A 15892-nucleotide genomic window follows, 5' to 3' on the forward strand; every position below is an offset into this window, starting at 1 on the left:
TTACTTCCATTATAATCTCATCTCCTCTTCCTTTCCACACTCTGCTGCTTCCCAGATTTTTGCCCTCGAGGCACCTAATTTGCTGCTAATGTTGTTATAATTACAGCTAATTGGAAGAAGAGGAAGGAGAAGTGCGGGGTTTGCCACTGAAAATAATGACATCTGTAGGGAGAGGGGGGGAAATATGAAAAACTGAAAAAAAGGATTTGTGGAGGTCTTCAGTTAAAACCAGACAGGAAAAAAAAAGTCAATTAATTGACATGTTAATTTTCCTGGAAAAAAATCCCAGACCCCTAACATTTTTGGTACTAGCATGTCCTCAGAGCATACATTACATGAGAAATTATCAGTGCTTCCAAGCAGTCAAGACAGATTTAATTAGCAGCTTGCCATCCCCGTTGGGAATGAAAATGTGATTATTTTCAGCATTTTTACTGATACAGCTTGATTTCTGCTTCTGCAAAAAGGCCATTAGCACACTTCTGATTCCTAACTCCAGAGCATGTGAAGTTAAAGAGCTTTGAAAAGTCAGCTTGAGCTGAAGATCACAGAATGTGTTGTAGTTCTTCAGAGTACCAGGCAGAAAAGTCTCTTGGGAAGAGGAACAGGATATGTGATTTAAACAGCTACAGGATTTGATCATTTTATTTCTATGAGCCAACAGATCAGGATTCATCATTCCTGATGTTTTCTCTTTAAGTAAAATACTGAGTGCACCTGTGCTTGGGCTACTAGAGATATGTTAGAGCATTTTTCCAAAACCTTTTGAAGCTTCAGGAAGCATGTGTTGCAATAGCGTATTTCCTTTCTTGAATTTTCTTTTATTTTCCTAGCTTGAGTGACTTACTATCAAACACATTTTTGGACCACAGACACCTGCTTTGCCATGGGTACTAATTACTCCCTCTGTCTGATTTAGCTGCTCTCTTGGGTGCACCTAATGCCAATGCACGCCTCTGAGCACTGCTGAATGTCAGCTGATCTTTTTAGAAGTCTGGAAAGATTTTACAGGGGGGCTTTAAGCCATTATACCCTACTGTTTGCTCTGTGTCAGCCGTCGGGATTAGAGGAAGGTTGAGACAGACTCCTGGAGCACTCTTTGACATCCCCACTCTCTTTTGCTTCTTCACTCCTACTGCCACTTGTATTGGTTTGATTACAGCCTTGCAATGAAGTACAGTGTTGGCTTTGGGGGGTGTGTGTGTGTGTGTGAAAGTGTTACAAAATGGAGGAAAATTACTCCTAAGTGAGTTGTGTTTCTCAATGTCACCATAATTCCCATTGATTTTTCTTTTGCAGATTCCTCCCTGGAGAAGGGAGCCCATCGCTGACAGCCTCCGGCCTGGAGAAGTGTAAACCAAAGGCTGCAAGGGACTCTTGCAACTTCATTATTCTGTTTTCTTCTGGGGTTTTTTTTGCTCCTAGCTCCTTATCTCTTCAGTGCACGTGATTTATGTCTGGTAAAATCCCTGTGAGGACAATAGAAAAGCAGCTCATACAGGCTGGTGATCCTCAGGATCCAGTTAAACTCTGCTGGGAAGCGTTACTGCCCTTTGTTCTGAAGATGCTGTTTGTGCTGCCTTGTGAGAATCTCTTTAAAAGCCTGATGAGAAGAGATGCAGTTCTTGCTGAGGATTCAGACTGTCACATCTGGTTTGAATTCAAGAGCTTAGAAGCCCAATAGTGGTGTGGGTTTTTTTTTTTTTTTTTTTTTGGGGTTTTTTTGTGGTTGCTGTTGTTTGGCAATTATGAGGGGTTTTATTTGATTCCAGGGAATGGTTTGTTGATTGATCACCTTGAATTCTGTCCTCTCCTTCTTGGTTGGTAAAAGGGAAATCTGCTTCACTGTTTAAACCCCTTGGTGTAATTGTGATCAGGGTACCACCCATGCCGGGCCAGCTAAAAGGTGCTTGTTTCCCCTGCTGAGTCCAGGTAGATCTCCTTTTGTTTTGGCTCTCAAATTACATGTCAAACATAATCACATGGGTTTTTTTCTGTGCGTACTTATTTGTATTGCAAGAATTTTTGTAGAACTCTTGAATGGGTTCAACTTCTCAGTGAATATGGCTTTATCTTTCCAAATTATTCTTGTAATGAATCTGAACATTGTCATGTAACCTCTAACCAAGAATAAAACCTGGCTTTTTAAGTGAGATTGTATTTAGACAATATTTTTTTTCAGAAAATGTTGGTGGATGAGTGTCCAGCAAACATGACTTCATAATCTACATGCAAGATTCTCTCTTCCCTTCAGGCTTTTAAGAAGGCTGCTATTGAGAAACAGGTATCCAAACTGGCTGGGACCCCACCTGAAAGAAGAAACAGATTTTTGCAGGATGTGAGATGTCCTGATTGCTTTCCCGGTAGTCCAGGAGTATTTCATGTGAATTTAAGTGCTGACACAAACAGGTTTTTGAGCTGTGCAAAGACAGAGCCATCAGCTACAGGATGGCCTGCGTGTGTCATTTCTGCCTATAGAACAGGTATTTCCATTCCTTTCGATATTCAAAGGCCTGTGTATAGAAATAATAACCTTACGGCATGAAACATGTCCAGCATTTGATTCTGGGCTCAATGGGGAACAGTCCATGGGAAAGGATTCTTCTGCTTTTACATTGCTCTACAGAGCAATGCTGCTTCTGCCAACAGGGATGAAAGAGCTGACATTCCTGACTTACAGGATGGACTCGGGAAGAGCAGCAGCAAAGCGCTGAGCCAGGCAGCCTCCGGAGAGAAGTCGTGTTTTGGTGAACTATTGAAAATTAGAGTTTGACTGCAACCTTTGCTCCACAATGGAATCCCATGTCTCTGCTAGAAAGAGGGGAGTTTTTATCTCTGCCTGAATTTGGGACTGGCTTGCAGACACTGCCGCAGCAGATAATGCAACAGCGCACAATATAACCGCGCTCCCCCTGATTAGCGATTTGGCTAATAAGGGTGAGATCATGGAAAATGCTAATGCGCTGCCTTCGGAAAATCCAATTAGAATGTAACCTCCCTCAATGGGAGCTCCCAGCAGGTGACCAGCGCTGCGGGCAGAGCACCCCGCGCTCAAAGCGGCCGGGAATGCCCGGAACAGACGCGCTCTGTGCTCGGTGCGGGGGCAGCCACCCCGCTCCATTCACTGCCGCTCTTTCCCCAGCCATCCGCGGAGGTTTGCGGCGACTCATTATCTGACAGCATTAGCTGGCCCGAAAGGACGATGGAACGCGAGCTATTCACAGGGAGAAAATGGTGTTTGCAGGGCTATCTCTATAGTCACGGGCTTTTAATGTTTGTCAGGCTTGGGCACAAGACTGTAAACTTTGGCTCACGCAAATCCTAATATTCCTGGCGTTGTATGATAGGGAGTTTGTATCTCTTAAAATGCGCATCAAATGCCTCGAAGTTGCTTTCCTGCTTGATTTTCTTGGAATGATGTATGTTCCCCCAATGCAGGTGCTGTCATCTGTCTGAATTAGCATTGCCAGGCTCAAACACCCCCAAAGGAAATGCTTTCTGTAGTGACCCAGACAACTCTGAGGGGGTGAGTTATTTTAGTTAAAATCAACCACAGTGTTCTTAACAGGGATTTCTCCTTCCTCAAGCTGTGCCAAAACTGGATATCACCACTCCCAGTTCTCCCTTAAAAACTCGGGGTCTTTGGGGAATTTTTGTCCCTTTTTTTTTTCCTGTGGAGAAAATGTTTTGTTTTTATACATAGTCTCATGAATTATAGCAGGAACACACCATCCATCAAAATATTTTCTTCCCAGATGAAATGAATTGTATAAACAGCAGAACTAGAAATGGATGGTGAACGTTTTGGGTCAAATAATGCTCTTTCACCCTTTGGCTCTGGGTCCTCACACCCAAAGACTTGCACTTCATTATCTTCACATCTTCCAGCCTCCTACCAGTCACTGCTCAGTCATGACAGCAGTTTCTGGGTAATCAGGATTATGGGGTGCCCAGCATTTCTGGTCTTCATCCCCTCTCTCTCTTGCAGTAGTCTAGAATAGAATGAGAAAAAGCAGGTGGTATATGACCATACCTTTTGGTCAAGCAATCCCAGCTTCCCACTATCATGGATGAGGAATGTATCCTGGAAATTCTACTTTGCCCAAAGCAGTCTGTTGCTGAGCTGAGAGGCTAATTCTAATCAGATTCAAGTTCTCTCTCTTTTTTTTTCAAAAAAGGTAATCCTGAAGTCTAAAAATGGTTTCTGTATTTTAACTGTTGTGAGAATGACAGAAGAATTTCTCTGATTTGTGCAGATGCGAGTTTAAAGGTCTGCAAGACACCACGGGGTGGAAAGCATTTTTCTGATTAATAAAACACTTTCCCCCCAGGAGCCAGGATGCTGGGTAATGCTGTGTTTTCACTTAGAGCAGCAACAGCCCTGCTTCCACCTGCCCTATAAAAGGGCAGCACCCAGGTGCTTCCTGTCCAAGGGCTGCTTTTGTGAGAGCCCAAGGCCCACGCTGGCCATGGGCTGGCAGGGGTGAGAGCAGGGCTGGCGCAGGCAGCGAGGGGACCTCGCGGGTTCCTCATGGTCTGTTGATCAGTGCAGGAGTTCAGACCTCACAACAGTGAGACTGTAGATTGCAGTTTTGGTCTAGTTGGAGATATCAGCCCAAGGAGGGGTCTGAGGCTCTTCCCATGGCTGAGGGAAAGGATTTGGAGAAGGGAAGTCTCGTGGAGCAAAGCAGGATTGTGTGCTGCTCATGTTTGTAGCACATGACCTGACTGAGAAGTGACAGCTCTGATGAATTGTAATCCTCCTTCGTTGGCCTTTTTGTCACCTAGGTGGTTCCTTTGATTAAGTTGCTTGGTTTATCTGGGAGAAGAGAGGGAGATGTTTTCATTTTCTTGGGGGAAGTTTTCCTGTTGTGCCTTCCTGTGTTCAGACATCCCATGTATCAGCTGTTGGTCATGTTAATCCCACGTTAATCCATTTAACACAACGACATAACCCTGCAGGGCTGGCACATGCAGAGATGCTTTGCAAGTTATTCACCAAACCAGCTCTAGCTTTGATTAAATATAGCAGTCACTTAAAACTCTCACCTAAAGTTAGGCACAAAGCCCCAGCCAGATTATTTCCCTATGCTAAAAGTTAGGAAAAAACTGCACTTTTCTGAAGGTTAAAATGAGAGCTGCTCTTTTTGTAATTCCTATTCTTTTTCCCTCTTTCTCCTCAGTGCCAGATTTGCAGCCTGTCCTTTACAGTCATGCCCCAGCATGGAATCTGTAGAAACAATGTCAGGAGAAACAATCCTAATTATGGAATGGAGGGGATTAGCAATGATAGCAGAAAAACACGGTCATCGACACCAGAATATTTCAAAGAAAATTCTTTCTGTGTAAGTGACCTGTTCAGACACTAAAGCAGCTTTGGAGGGGCAGTCAATCTCCCCATATTTCCAGCTTTCTTTTAGGAAAGAAAAGCTTAACAGGAGAAAAGCTGATCTCTTCTGAACTGGAATTACAGTACTCTCTTATGTTGGCAGTAGCAAGAGAGGGATTAGTTAATTCCCTGTTAAAATTCCCCTGTGGTCAAGAATTAACTGAGGGTGGGGATGCCAAAGAGGGGACTTGGAGCCTCCAGTGATGTGCTTGCTCCAGAAGGGAAAGGAACTTGCTAAAATCAGGTTTGAGGCATGAATATTGCATTACAGTTAACTAAAAGCAGGCTTGGCTCTGGCTTAGTAATGCCAGCAAAATTGGTTGCTCACAGGGTTCCTAATCCTTAATAATGATAATTAAAATTCAAAGAGTGTGTGTGATGTTGTTATCTCACTGCCCATGGCTTCTGAAGAGACATCTGACTTCCCTGAGGATTTGGGTGTGGTTGGGTCAGAGCACTGGAGCTGCTTTTCTATTCCTGGGTGATAAATTAATAACACAGGACTTGGAAACACAGATCAGAAAGAGCTGCAAAACCAGAAAGCCTCCCCACCAAATCAAACCCACTGCATTACAAGGTACCTGTTGGGCAACTGAAAAAAAAAAATTAAATCCTCAGGAAAAAAAAAAAAAGGCAATTAATCTCAATGTGCTGTTAATTTAATAGTATTCCCATGTGGAGTCTTAGTGCTACTGTCACAAGCTGGCCATGACTTGCTGCTGTTCCACAGATGCTTGTGACAGGTTCTGCTTTTCATGCTCATTTCATTGCAGCCCTTCACTTTGGAGTCACAGCAGACCATCTATTTCTAATTTGTTTTCTTATTTTTTGAGTCAAACAAGGTTTGCAGAAAGTAAAATTCCCATTGGAAAAAGAACTTAGAAAGGTGCTGCTGTACTGCCAGGAACTTTTTTTTTCCAAATAATGGAATTCTTATTAATAGGAATTTTCACTTTGATGAATGCAAACAGTCAAGCTATGGCATGCTGTGTGGCTTTCTGTATCTGAAAGCACAGATAAGAGATGTGGGAAATGCAAACAAAAAACCTGAGTGCTACCAGGGAGGGGGAGAACATTAATAAGGAAGGAATATCCCTTATGAGTTCCTTGTTTGGTTTGTTCATATTCATTCAGCCTATTCTGCCCAAATTTGTTTAGTTGCTGTATGTAAACACCACTACTGTTTATGAGCAGTGTTTCATTTTGGTTTGGAACAGCTTCAGCTTATAACAAGTGTCAGCCTTTCTTCTTCTGAGAAGAAAATGATGCAGGCATTGCACCTCGATTTGTGTGTGCTGGGCGGGTGTGGCACTGGCAGGGTATTCCATGACTCCTGAGCAGATGCCATTCATCTCACTCAGCTGTTCTCAAAAATACTACATTTCAGTTGCAGGCATCTAAATCCCCATTAAATTCTTCAGGCTACTTTAAGCTTTGACATATTAGCCCCTGAAATTGTGCAGACATTCTGCCTCTGAAGTCCCCAGAGGGAGGGCTCTGCAGAGCCCAGACCGAGTCTGGCTTTGCTGAACTGCATGGATTTTCCTTGCTCTGTAGGAAAAACCTGTGTGGAAAACTCAGGCTCTTCCAGGTGGTCTGGGGGTGCCTGATGTTTGTGTACACCCTGTGCTCCTGTGTGCACTTGCATATTTCTATTTCTATTACATACATAGAAAACAAGTGTTCACTTCTGAAGGTTTGAGTGTAAGAGATAAATAAATCCCTACATGTGCTCTTCCCTCCAGGAGAGGAATCTGCTAGAGCTTTAGCAAGGTTGCTAAAACTTTTAACCTGGCCACATAACAAGAGTCAGTGTCCCCAGGGTAGAGTGTTGTAGTGGGAGAAAATGAAGATTTCTCTTCAGCCTGGAGTTCAAACTTCACCAGGGTCTGATTTTTCTAGTCTTGCCATGCAGAGCAGCTTTGCCTGTGGTAGTTGTTGGATGTGCTGCACTCGGGCTGGCAGAGCCCACTCCCTGCCACCCTGCTTGCTTTCTCAGTGCAGGCTTTATGTTCATCCTCTGCTGAGGGACAAGTTGTGTTTCCTTTGGGCTTTATTTACTCTTTTATAAGACTACCCCCAGCTTACTGCTAGAATTTAATTGGGCTCCAAAGCAGTCTCTCCTGCTCACAAAACTGTGCTGTTGCTCTGCTCCTAGTTTTCCTTTGGGCCTCTGGAGCTAAACCACTGTCTCCTCCCTGCCTGCATGCTGTGGAAAAGCTCGTGGTGCATCTCTAGAGTGGGAATGGGCATGGACACCTTTCCTCTCCTCAGCCTCCTCCACCCAGCAGTGTGTGGGGTTTCACCAGGATGGGGAAGGTCAGTGCCTCCCCAGCAGAGCTGCACTCAGAGCTGAGAGTAAGGATTTGTCCAAAATGACGATTTTAGACCAGCCTGAAAAACCAGTCCTGGCTATGTAAACCCTTCTCTTTTGTGAGAAGTACAGTGCAAAAACTGCCTTCCCCAAAGGCTCCCCAGGCCATTTCCTCACCTCTGTGAAGTTTGTGCCTTGCAGAAGGAAGGCACCTCACCTCTGTGAGGTGCCTTCCTTCTGCAAGGCGCAAGCTCTTCATTACAGGGAAAAGAAAACTTTCAGGAGCTCTGGGGAAGGGACCCAAGGCAGCTCTGTGCTTTTTTCCTGGTTTCCTACAGAGCACTGTTTATGGAGCTGTGCTGGCCACATCTCTGCCAGCCCTTCCCAGTGACTTTGCATCATCTCTGAAATGTCAAATTTCGTACAAAGCCAGCAGGTTCCAAGGGTGTTGGCTTCCTAGAGGTGAGCAGGTGGAAGATAGGGGAACCTTTTAGCTCAAGGAAATCTCAGCGTGTTCTCTGGGCTTGGTGGAGCTGAGAGAATGGAGGTGGGAGGGACACGTGGGACCTGTCCCAAGGAGTCCCAGCTTCAGTGTGCCAGGGCCACTTGTTTGATCTCCATCCCTGCCTCTGTAGGGTGCAGACTGGGGAGGTTTTTCTGAGGGTGACAGGCAAGCCACAACACCTAAATGTGGGCTGTGTGTTAAACATTGACAGTGTCTGTGATACCACATGCAAGTTTGTGTGTGTAGAAGTGAAAATCTGGGTGTTTCAGAGGGTGGAATCCAATCTAGCCATTTTCATCAGTGGGAATTTTGTCTGAATGAGGGTGTCAGAATACAGTCACTGCTGTACAGACTCATCCAGACCTTCAAGTTCTTCAAACAACTGCCTGTGTGACTTTGCGCTGGGCAGGATCTTCTTTGGCTCCAGAGGGAACAAGCGTGTCAGTTATGGGACGTTTGTAATCCAGATCCAGGCCAATCCAGAGGAAACCTGCAAAGCTGTCAATAAAGCAGGAGAACATTATGAATTAGTGCATGATAAATGAGCTGATGGGCTGCCAGCTGATCCCATCAATACATGGAAATGTCATTTCTGGTGCCAGGCTGAAGTGCTTCAATGCTGGTCTTCCCTTGATTTGGCAATGGGATTTTTGTGGCCATGGCCATCGTCATCATCTTGATGGCTAAACAGAGGAACCGCTCTACCTTCTCTGGAAAAGTGGGATGTATTAAGGAAGCACCTGGTGCTAAAGCCATGTCTCTCTTTAGTGCTCCATCTTTCTTCTTTATGAGGAGTAAACTATCTTTTGAAAACAAATGTGCTGCATCTAACCCTCCTTTCAAACATTTTGATGGTGATAGGGGAAATTAGTGGCTTCTAAGAGGTGTGTTTCCTGTTTGGCTTTTGCCTGGTTTTAAAATGCCATTTCCTTTCCTTTTCTCCTTGCTGAGCCAGCCCTGGCAAATCTTAGAAAGGAACCCTGGAAGACCCGTTTTCCCAGTAACACTGGGGGTATTGCCAGGTAGGGGATGGCCTTATTTTCTGTGACTTGTCCTTGGGGTGTATGTAACAGATTGTTGGGGTATTTACCGACAATAAATGCCAGCTCTGTGTAGAGAAGTGGGAGAAGAAGCTGGAGCTGGGAAATATTTCATTGGCTTGTACAAAAAACCTTAAGGCTTGTGCTGAGAAAAATAATTATCTTTAAGCAAACAATTCCGCTTGGAATAATAACACCCCAAAAGCATTTCCAGCCTTAGTTCAGGGGTGCTCTTTCCACGCTCTCTGATTCAGTTGATTCCCTGTGTTCCTCCAGCTGGAGTTGTAAAAATGACAGGAAAGATTAATTAAATGTATCCCATCAATTCCTCCTTGGCCCTTTGCTAGTCTGCTCTTCTGTACAGATTTCTTGATGTCTTGAGCAAGCTGTCCCATGGGCTTTCTTGGGGACCACACACAGACACTCAGCTTCTTCTGGCATTTTTTCCTGCTAATTGCCCACCTTCTAACGAGCAGCTTCTCCAGAGTGGCAAACAACTTGCTTTGAATAGCTCGGGTGTGCTCGGCTACCGGGGAATGGCAAATCAATAGAAGTGTCTCTGTTGTGCCTTTTGCTCCTCACGACGCGTGAGTGCTGTGAAAAACAGACACGCCAGTGGTTGCCTCCACATGCACGTCTGAGGTTGTATCCATATGAATCCTGCTCCCCTGCCCAGTTTGGGGAGGCTCAGGCCAGGAGCGAGCGCTTCCGAAGGCAAACCGGTTACGTGCGTTCCCACACGCCGTGTTCTTGAGGCAGAGACAAATCCCTGCAGTTACATAAGATGTTGGGCTTGGAGCTTTGCATAATTGTGTTCTCTATCATTTCAATCTCGTGTGTTTTTAAATTTTGCTTTCCTGGCCAATGCAATTTATTACAATAAACTTGTAATCTGCTGCATTGGGCTTTATCATCTCCTCACTTGAGACGGGAAGCAATTATAGATCTCTGGAGGAGATGTCCTACTTAGGCACAGCAAAATGTCTTTCACAGGACACCATGTTTTATAAGAGAGGATTTAAAACTGTGATAATATCCTGGAGTGCAAACTTGGGATCTTTGTCCTTCCTGAGCTGTGCTGTCTCCCATCGATGAAGCTCTGTGCAGTAGCTGGGGTGGGTGCTGAGGGGTTGGGGCTGCTGTGCCTGCTTGCCGTGTGTCACACCCGGCTCACCTTGCCATCTAAAAGCAGTCACCCAGTGCCATCTGAGATGCCACTGGATAGCCAAAACATCTGCAGACACGTTTTTGGCAATGGGAGGTTTTGCCCTTCAGTACAGGGAGCTGTGCCCGAACAGGACCCCCAGAGATGTCTCAGAGGGTGTTGGGCGCTTTCTTCAGGAGACTGAAGCAGCTTTCATTTCCAAAGCAAGACCAGCTTTGTGGCAAAGAGCTTGTGCTGGATGGTCGGTCCTCTGAGTTCTCCTTGGAACTGTTTGTACCTCTGGGTTTGACCCCGAGGACCAAAATCAATCCCCTGAAGCAAGTAATGGCTGGAGTTCCCATCCTGGGACACGTGTATTTGGCCCCGGGGAGGGCTGGATGGATGCTCCGACTTTTTGGGAAAGCCCACCAGATGGAGCTCGTGTTTGAGGGATCAAGCTCCAGCGAGGAGCTTGGAAAATAGGACATAGACCTGGTTTTTATTGGATTGTTTCAGTAACAGGGGTGAGTTGAGCAAGCCTGGTTTCCTAAGCTCTTGCTTGTAACAGGAAATGTTCAGTGCTAACGATATGGAAAAAGGAAATGTTTTTGCAGCTAGAAGTGCTTGGAGCTTTCACTGATGTTTTAATTTTCTTGTCGCTGTCTTATTTTGCAGAACTGTTTTAGCACTCATTCCCTCAAATATATCTGTCCCTTAGTGTGCTTCTCATATTTAATTATAATAACTACACCCCTTAGTTTCGAAATCCATGTAAAATCAAAGCAGTGGAAAACTTCCTTAGTGGTCTATAAGGAAAAAAACCCAAACATTGGGGAGTGGAAAGGAAAAGTATTCAGCCTTAAACTTAGTTACCTAAAAGACAGCTAATAAAACTTTGCAGTGTGGCAAAGAAAGCAGAATGAAGCAAGTCTTAGTCTGCAAATGTGTAATCCATGAATTCAGAGGTCCAGCTACGCATCATTCCTCTGCTAATTTTGGTGTGCACGTCACCTCTCAGCCCTGTGCTTCAAAAGCTTTTAAAACCACGTTTTTAGAAGCCCATTTGTTATTTGTGTAATCAAACTGCTCCAGCAATACATCAGGGAGCAGTGTAAACACTCTGGCTTTGAGGACACGGTGCTTACCTTCAGCACGGGGGGTGCAGGCACCAGAGCTTCGGCCCCTGCCCCACACGCAGCCCGAGGTGGCCACGAGTCACGTTCTGCATGGAAACCACAGCAAATGGAGGCCACTGATTTCACCTCCTGATGAGACAGACAAGCCCATACAGCACACCTCTCTTCCCTGCCACCCATCCTGGTGGCATCCTGGGGGTAAGGTGAAGCTGAGTTAGACACGCTTGCTATCAGATTTATTTCAAGCTCCACCAACCAACCAAAAAACGCATTCATACTGAACAGGCTTTAATTTCAGCCAGCACCAAGTAGGGCCTGTGCCTCATGCCAAGGCATTTCTCGCTTTGTGAGACAAAAACCAGTCAGATGAGCTTTTATTCTAAATCATCTAGGATCAGCTTGCCTTTAGTAATGCCTTTAGAAGAACCGTTCTGTAGCTGGCCATGCCACTCTGTCACTGCCTGGAGCTCTCCTCTGCTGTGTGCATGTGAATGCCAGCACACAAAACATCGCTGCTAATTGCTGAGTGCTGCTGCATGCACTTGGGTAGGAAAAAGGCAGCGTATGTGCTTTAACAGAGCTGCATGTGTGCTCTGAGTGCTGGCTGTAGTTCTGCAGTAGCCAGATGTGGCACCATGCTTAATTTAACCTTTCTTTGTGTTATTACAGCCTGTAGTTCAGATCGTGAAAATGGACAGAGTTGGAACCTGGGGCTCCCTGGAAGAGGAAGGTTTTTTCTCTCATTGCTCCCTGTCAGTAATGACAGAGAGTCAAATCTTAGCTCTGCTGTGTTTCAGGTTCTCCCAGTAATGGTACCACTGGTCAATGAGTGATAATTTCCCTTTTCTCTTTCTTTGTTTTTTGGTGTTTTCTGTCTATTCAGTGAATTGCATATTCCGATTTTCTGGGAATACTGGGTGTCACTTGTTAACCAGAAGGGGAGAAGTCTCAGTCTTGAAATGGGAGCTGAGAATGTCAAAGGCTGGTCCTCTCTTTGAGGGAGGAACAAGAAGTAGAGGAGGTTGATGCTGTGGATTTCTCAGTGGCCTGGAAGGAATTAGGACATTACAGACTTCCCTTGTCTGTCCTGAGTAAATCCTTCTCGATCAGTTGCCATCACATAAACCCAAAATCAGTTCTTCAAGCTCATTCCAGTCTTATAGGTTTTGCTGTCTTTTGCATTTTGCAGGCAACCACTTATGGAGTTCTCAAATTGGCCCTAAAACTGCAATTACTGCTTGTGCACCAAGGATTTATGAGCAGCAGAATATCCTATTTGCCTACACATGTGCAGAGCTGAAGGTAAGGGCATGTGAGGCATTAAATACAAAGAAAAAATAAAAAATTTAGCATTTAGTTTCAAATGCCATTTTTGAACAGCTGATTCTTGTTTGTCCATTGTGTGAGTGTGCAAATTGCAGTGGGAAAATAGTGACTTAAACCAACACTTGGCATTGACATGCCTGAAACAATTCTTCTTTGAAGGCAGGAATATAACAAGAACTCTGGTCTGGGCTGTATCTGTGGGAACACCTTCACACAAGAATTAAAGGGTGAGTGTTCTAGATCAAAGTAGCCTATACTACATAATAGCTCTAATTACCATGCCAGTCATCTTTATTAAATTCATTTTGTTCTAATTAAAAGAATAAATATTTGGCATCAGAGTCTATGGGGTCTGTTGGGCACTTGAGATTAAATCAATGGTTTGTTAATAATTTTATCTGGAAAGCAGATTAGATTATTTAAATTATGCAAAGTAGCATCATTTTTCTTTCTCAGTAGAATGAAGTTATGATTAAGAAATAATGCTTGGAGCATGAAAGCTCTGCTTGTCATTATTTTTCACATTCATATTTGGGATTTCAGAGGGAAGTTCTTCATCTTCAAACTGATTTTATAATATTATATTGGATTTGGCAAAATAAAAGAAGTGCAGCGGTAGTGTTTAACAGCAGATGTTTAACAGTGGTGATATGGAAAATCCAATGCTGGATTCTTGATTAAATTGGGCCATATTTTGGATTTGTATTGTATTTTTGTGCTGTTGGAGCAGTAAGTCTTGTTAATCGGTTCATAAAACAGTAGGATTAAAAAAATGCACTGAAGGTGTAAAACAGTCAACGCCAGGAGAGTTTCAAGAGTAGCTTAATAAATAAAACATAATTGGATAAAACGGGCAAGTAATGAGTTGAAGGCAGCCCAAAAGTGTAATTTCTTGGGGCCAGTGGCAATGCATCAGCTTGCCCTGCAGCTGGGTGAAGCCTGGAGGTGTTGTGCTGCTGTACTAACAGGGCTGTGCTGCTGGGGTGCCTCGTTTCTTCCTGCTCCCGCAGCGCTTCCAGGGGACGCAGCGCAAACGCTGGCTTCAGTCGGGAGCAGCACGCCAACCTCTGCACGTGCTTTTGCTTTCCCTCAGGAGAGAGGAAGGAAAATGCCTCTTATTAGGAAAAGAAACCAGGGTGGGGCTAGCAGGGAGCCAGCCGTGAGTGCTGGGCATGGTGCTCCGTGCCTGGCTGTGCTCATGGGGCAGCAGCACACAGGGGAAGGTGTTGGCTCCGGCCCATGCTCTGCCCGGCCCCACAAGGCCGTCACTTCTGTCACAGGTCACTGCTTCAGGCAGCACCCACCTGCTCCCTTAAGGGCAGAAAAAAAACCCCTCTTCCTCAGATGAAACCTGTAGGCAACATCAGTATTCCTACTGGAAGTAGGAGCAAGATTTCCATGCTCACAGCATTTGGTTTTAGCCCATCCTGAGCGCTGTTGCTGCTCCAGTTTCACCTGGCTGCTCGTGTTTGGCTCCTCTGGGGAAGGCGGTGGCAGCTCCCAAGCCAGAGGCTTCCAAGATGCCTCTGGAGGCCCCTGCTGTCCCGCCCATCCCTCTTCTGGGAGAGTGAGCTCTGTGTGATGCTGCATAACTAAAACCTGTCACAGCCTGGGTTATCGGGCAGCATCGATCGGTAAGGCTGGGTTAGCACCTCAGTTTATGATGTTAAACAATAGCAGTACCCTCTCCCAAGTAATAAACGCTCATCAATGGGCTACTGATAACAGATCTTCAGATCTGCACCACAATGAGAACCATATAATTGGGCAAAAATATTGTATATACACAAAATTAAGCACACACGCAAGCACTCCCAGTGTCAGCTGTCTTCCATACCAAATGCACGGCAGCGCCGGCTGCTAAAACTTGCAATGAATTATTTATATGATGAATTATCCTTCTTTCTCCCCTCCTAGAATATCCAATTGCCCGTTTCCATTTTTGTTTGGGAAAGATCTATTATTCAGGATTTTTTTCACCGGGTAGCTTATTAAACATTTCCTGCTCTTTTTCTCCATCATCTATAACGCGCATCTTGGTTCCTGGTAGCACCTCTCCATCCACTCTAACACGGCCTCCCGGTGTGGGGAAACTGTGAGGAGTGCAGTTTTTACCCAGACAGGTTACCGCCCTCCGTGGGATCCAATTAGAGATGTCCAAAATTTGGGATAATTTATTTGCTCACTGGAATCAAAGCTGTTTCAGCCCCCAAGGAAGCGATGCACGGCTGCAGACAGAGGTTGGGACTGCACGTGAATGAATAATTTGGTTACTCAGTTCCCTGGAAGCCTCTGAGAGGGTGGGAGGAGAAGGTGAGTGCTCAGAGAGAAATCATTGAGAGGTTTGTTGCTCCTCTGCCCCTTTAGTTTCTCTGTTTTGCCCCAAAGACATAAGGAACAGCATTTCACATTTGAGGACTTCTTGCCTTGGGTGTTGTACGTGACCATGCCTGTTCCTGCAAATGATTGGGAATCATCTCTGGTTCCAGGGGGGAGTATTTCAATGCCAGTTTTCTGGGAGCTGGGATAGCAGCTGGGACTATCCCAGCTCGTATTTAATGGATTTCAAACGAATCACCTACACGAGAGAATTTTCTGTGTTTGGCTTTCATGGCTTTGTTTCTGTTTAGGAGGCTGTCCCAGCACCTTCCAGACTTCCCATAGTTTCCAGCATCTAAATCCCGAATCTGCTTCCTGTATCTGCAGTGAATGTTTTTGTATCTTATAAATTTTGGGAGAGCTGAATCTTGTTGTGGAAGTGCTTTGACCGTGCCTCTGGCTGGGAGCCTCGCTCTGTGCTGGGCTTTAAATCACGACGGAGATTTACAGCAGTGATAGAGGTGGGACTGCAGGCATCCAAACCAAGAGTTATCTGTGCAGAGGAGCTGGTGTGCACACACCCCTGCAAATAACATCCCAGGGATGTCACATTGCTTCCCCTGGAATCACAGACGGTGATACCCCCTAAGAACAATAGCACTAAAACTGTCCTTGGCTTCAAAATAATCTGTTTGCCTGCGTGTGAGGCGCACGGTCTC

General features: G+C 45.1%; 1 protein-coding gene across 2 annotated transcripts in view; it reads left to right on the forward strand.

Annotated features, from left to right (window-relative positions):
* Positions 1-2153, forward strand: part of TNIP3 (TNFAIP3 interacting protein 3) — a 48375-nt gene extending 46222 nt beyond the window's left edge. For both annotated transcript variants that reach the window (XM_038136597.1, XM_038136596.1), the window contains exon 13: positions 1300-2153. In XM_038136597.1, coding sequence (XP_037992525.1) covers positions 1300-1331 — 32 coding nt within the window. In that variant the 3' untranslated portion in view covers positions 1332-2153. The remainder of the gene's footprint in view (positions 1-1299) is intronic.
* The last annotated feature ends 13739 nt before the right edge of the window (positions 2154-15892 follow it).

Source organism: Motacilla alba, chromosome 4, assembly GCF_015832195.1.
Source record: "Motacilla alba alba isolate MOTALB_02 chromosome 4, Motacilla_alba_V1.0_pri, whole genome shotgun sequence".
Lineage (NCBI taxonomy): Eukaryota > Metazoa > Chordata > Aves > Passeriformes > Motacillidae > Motacilla > Motacilla alba.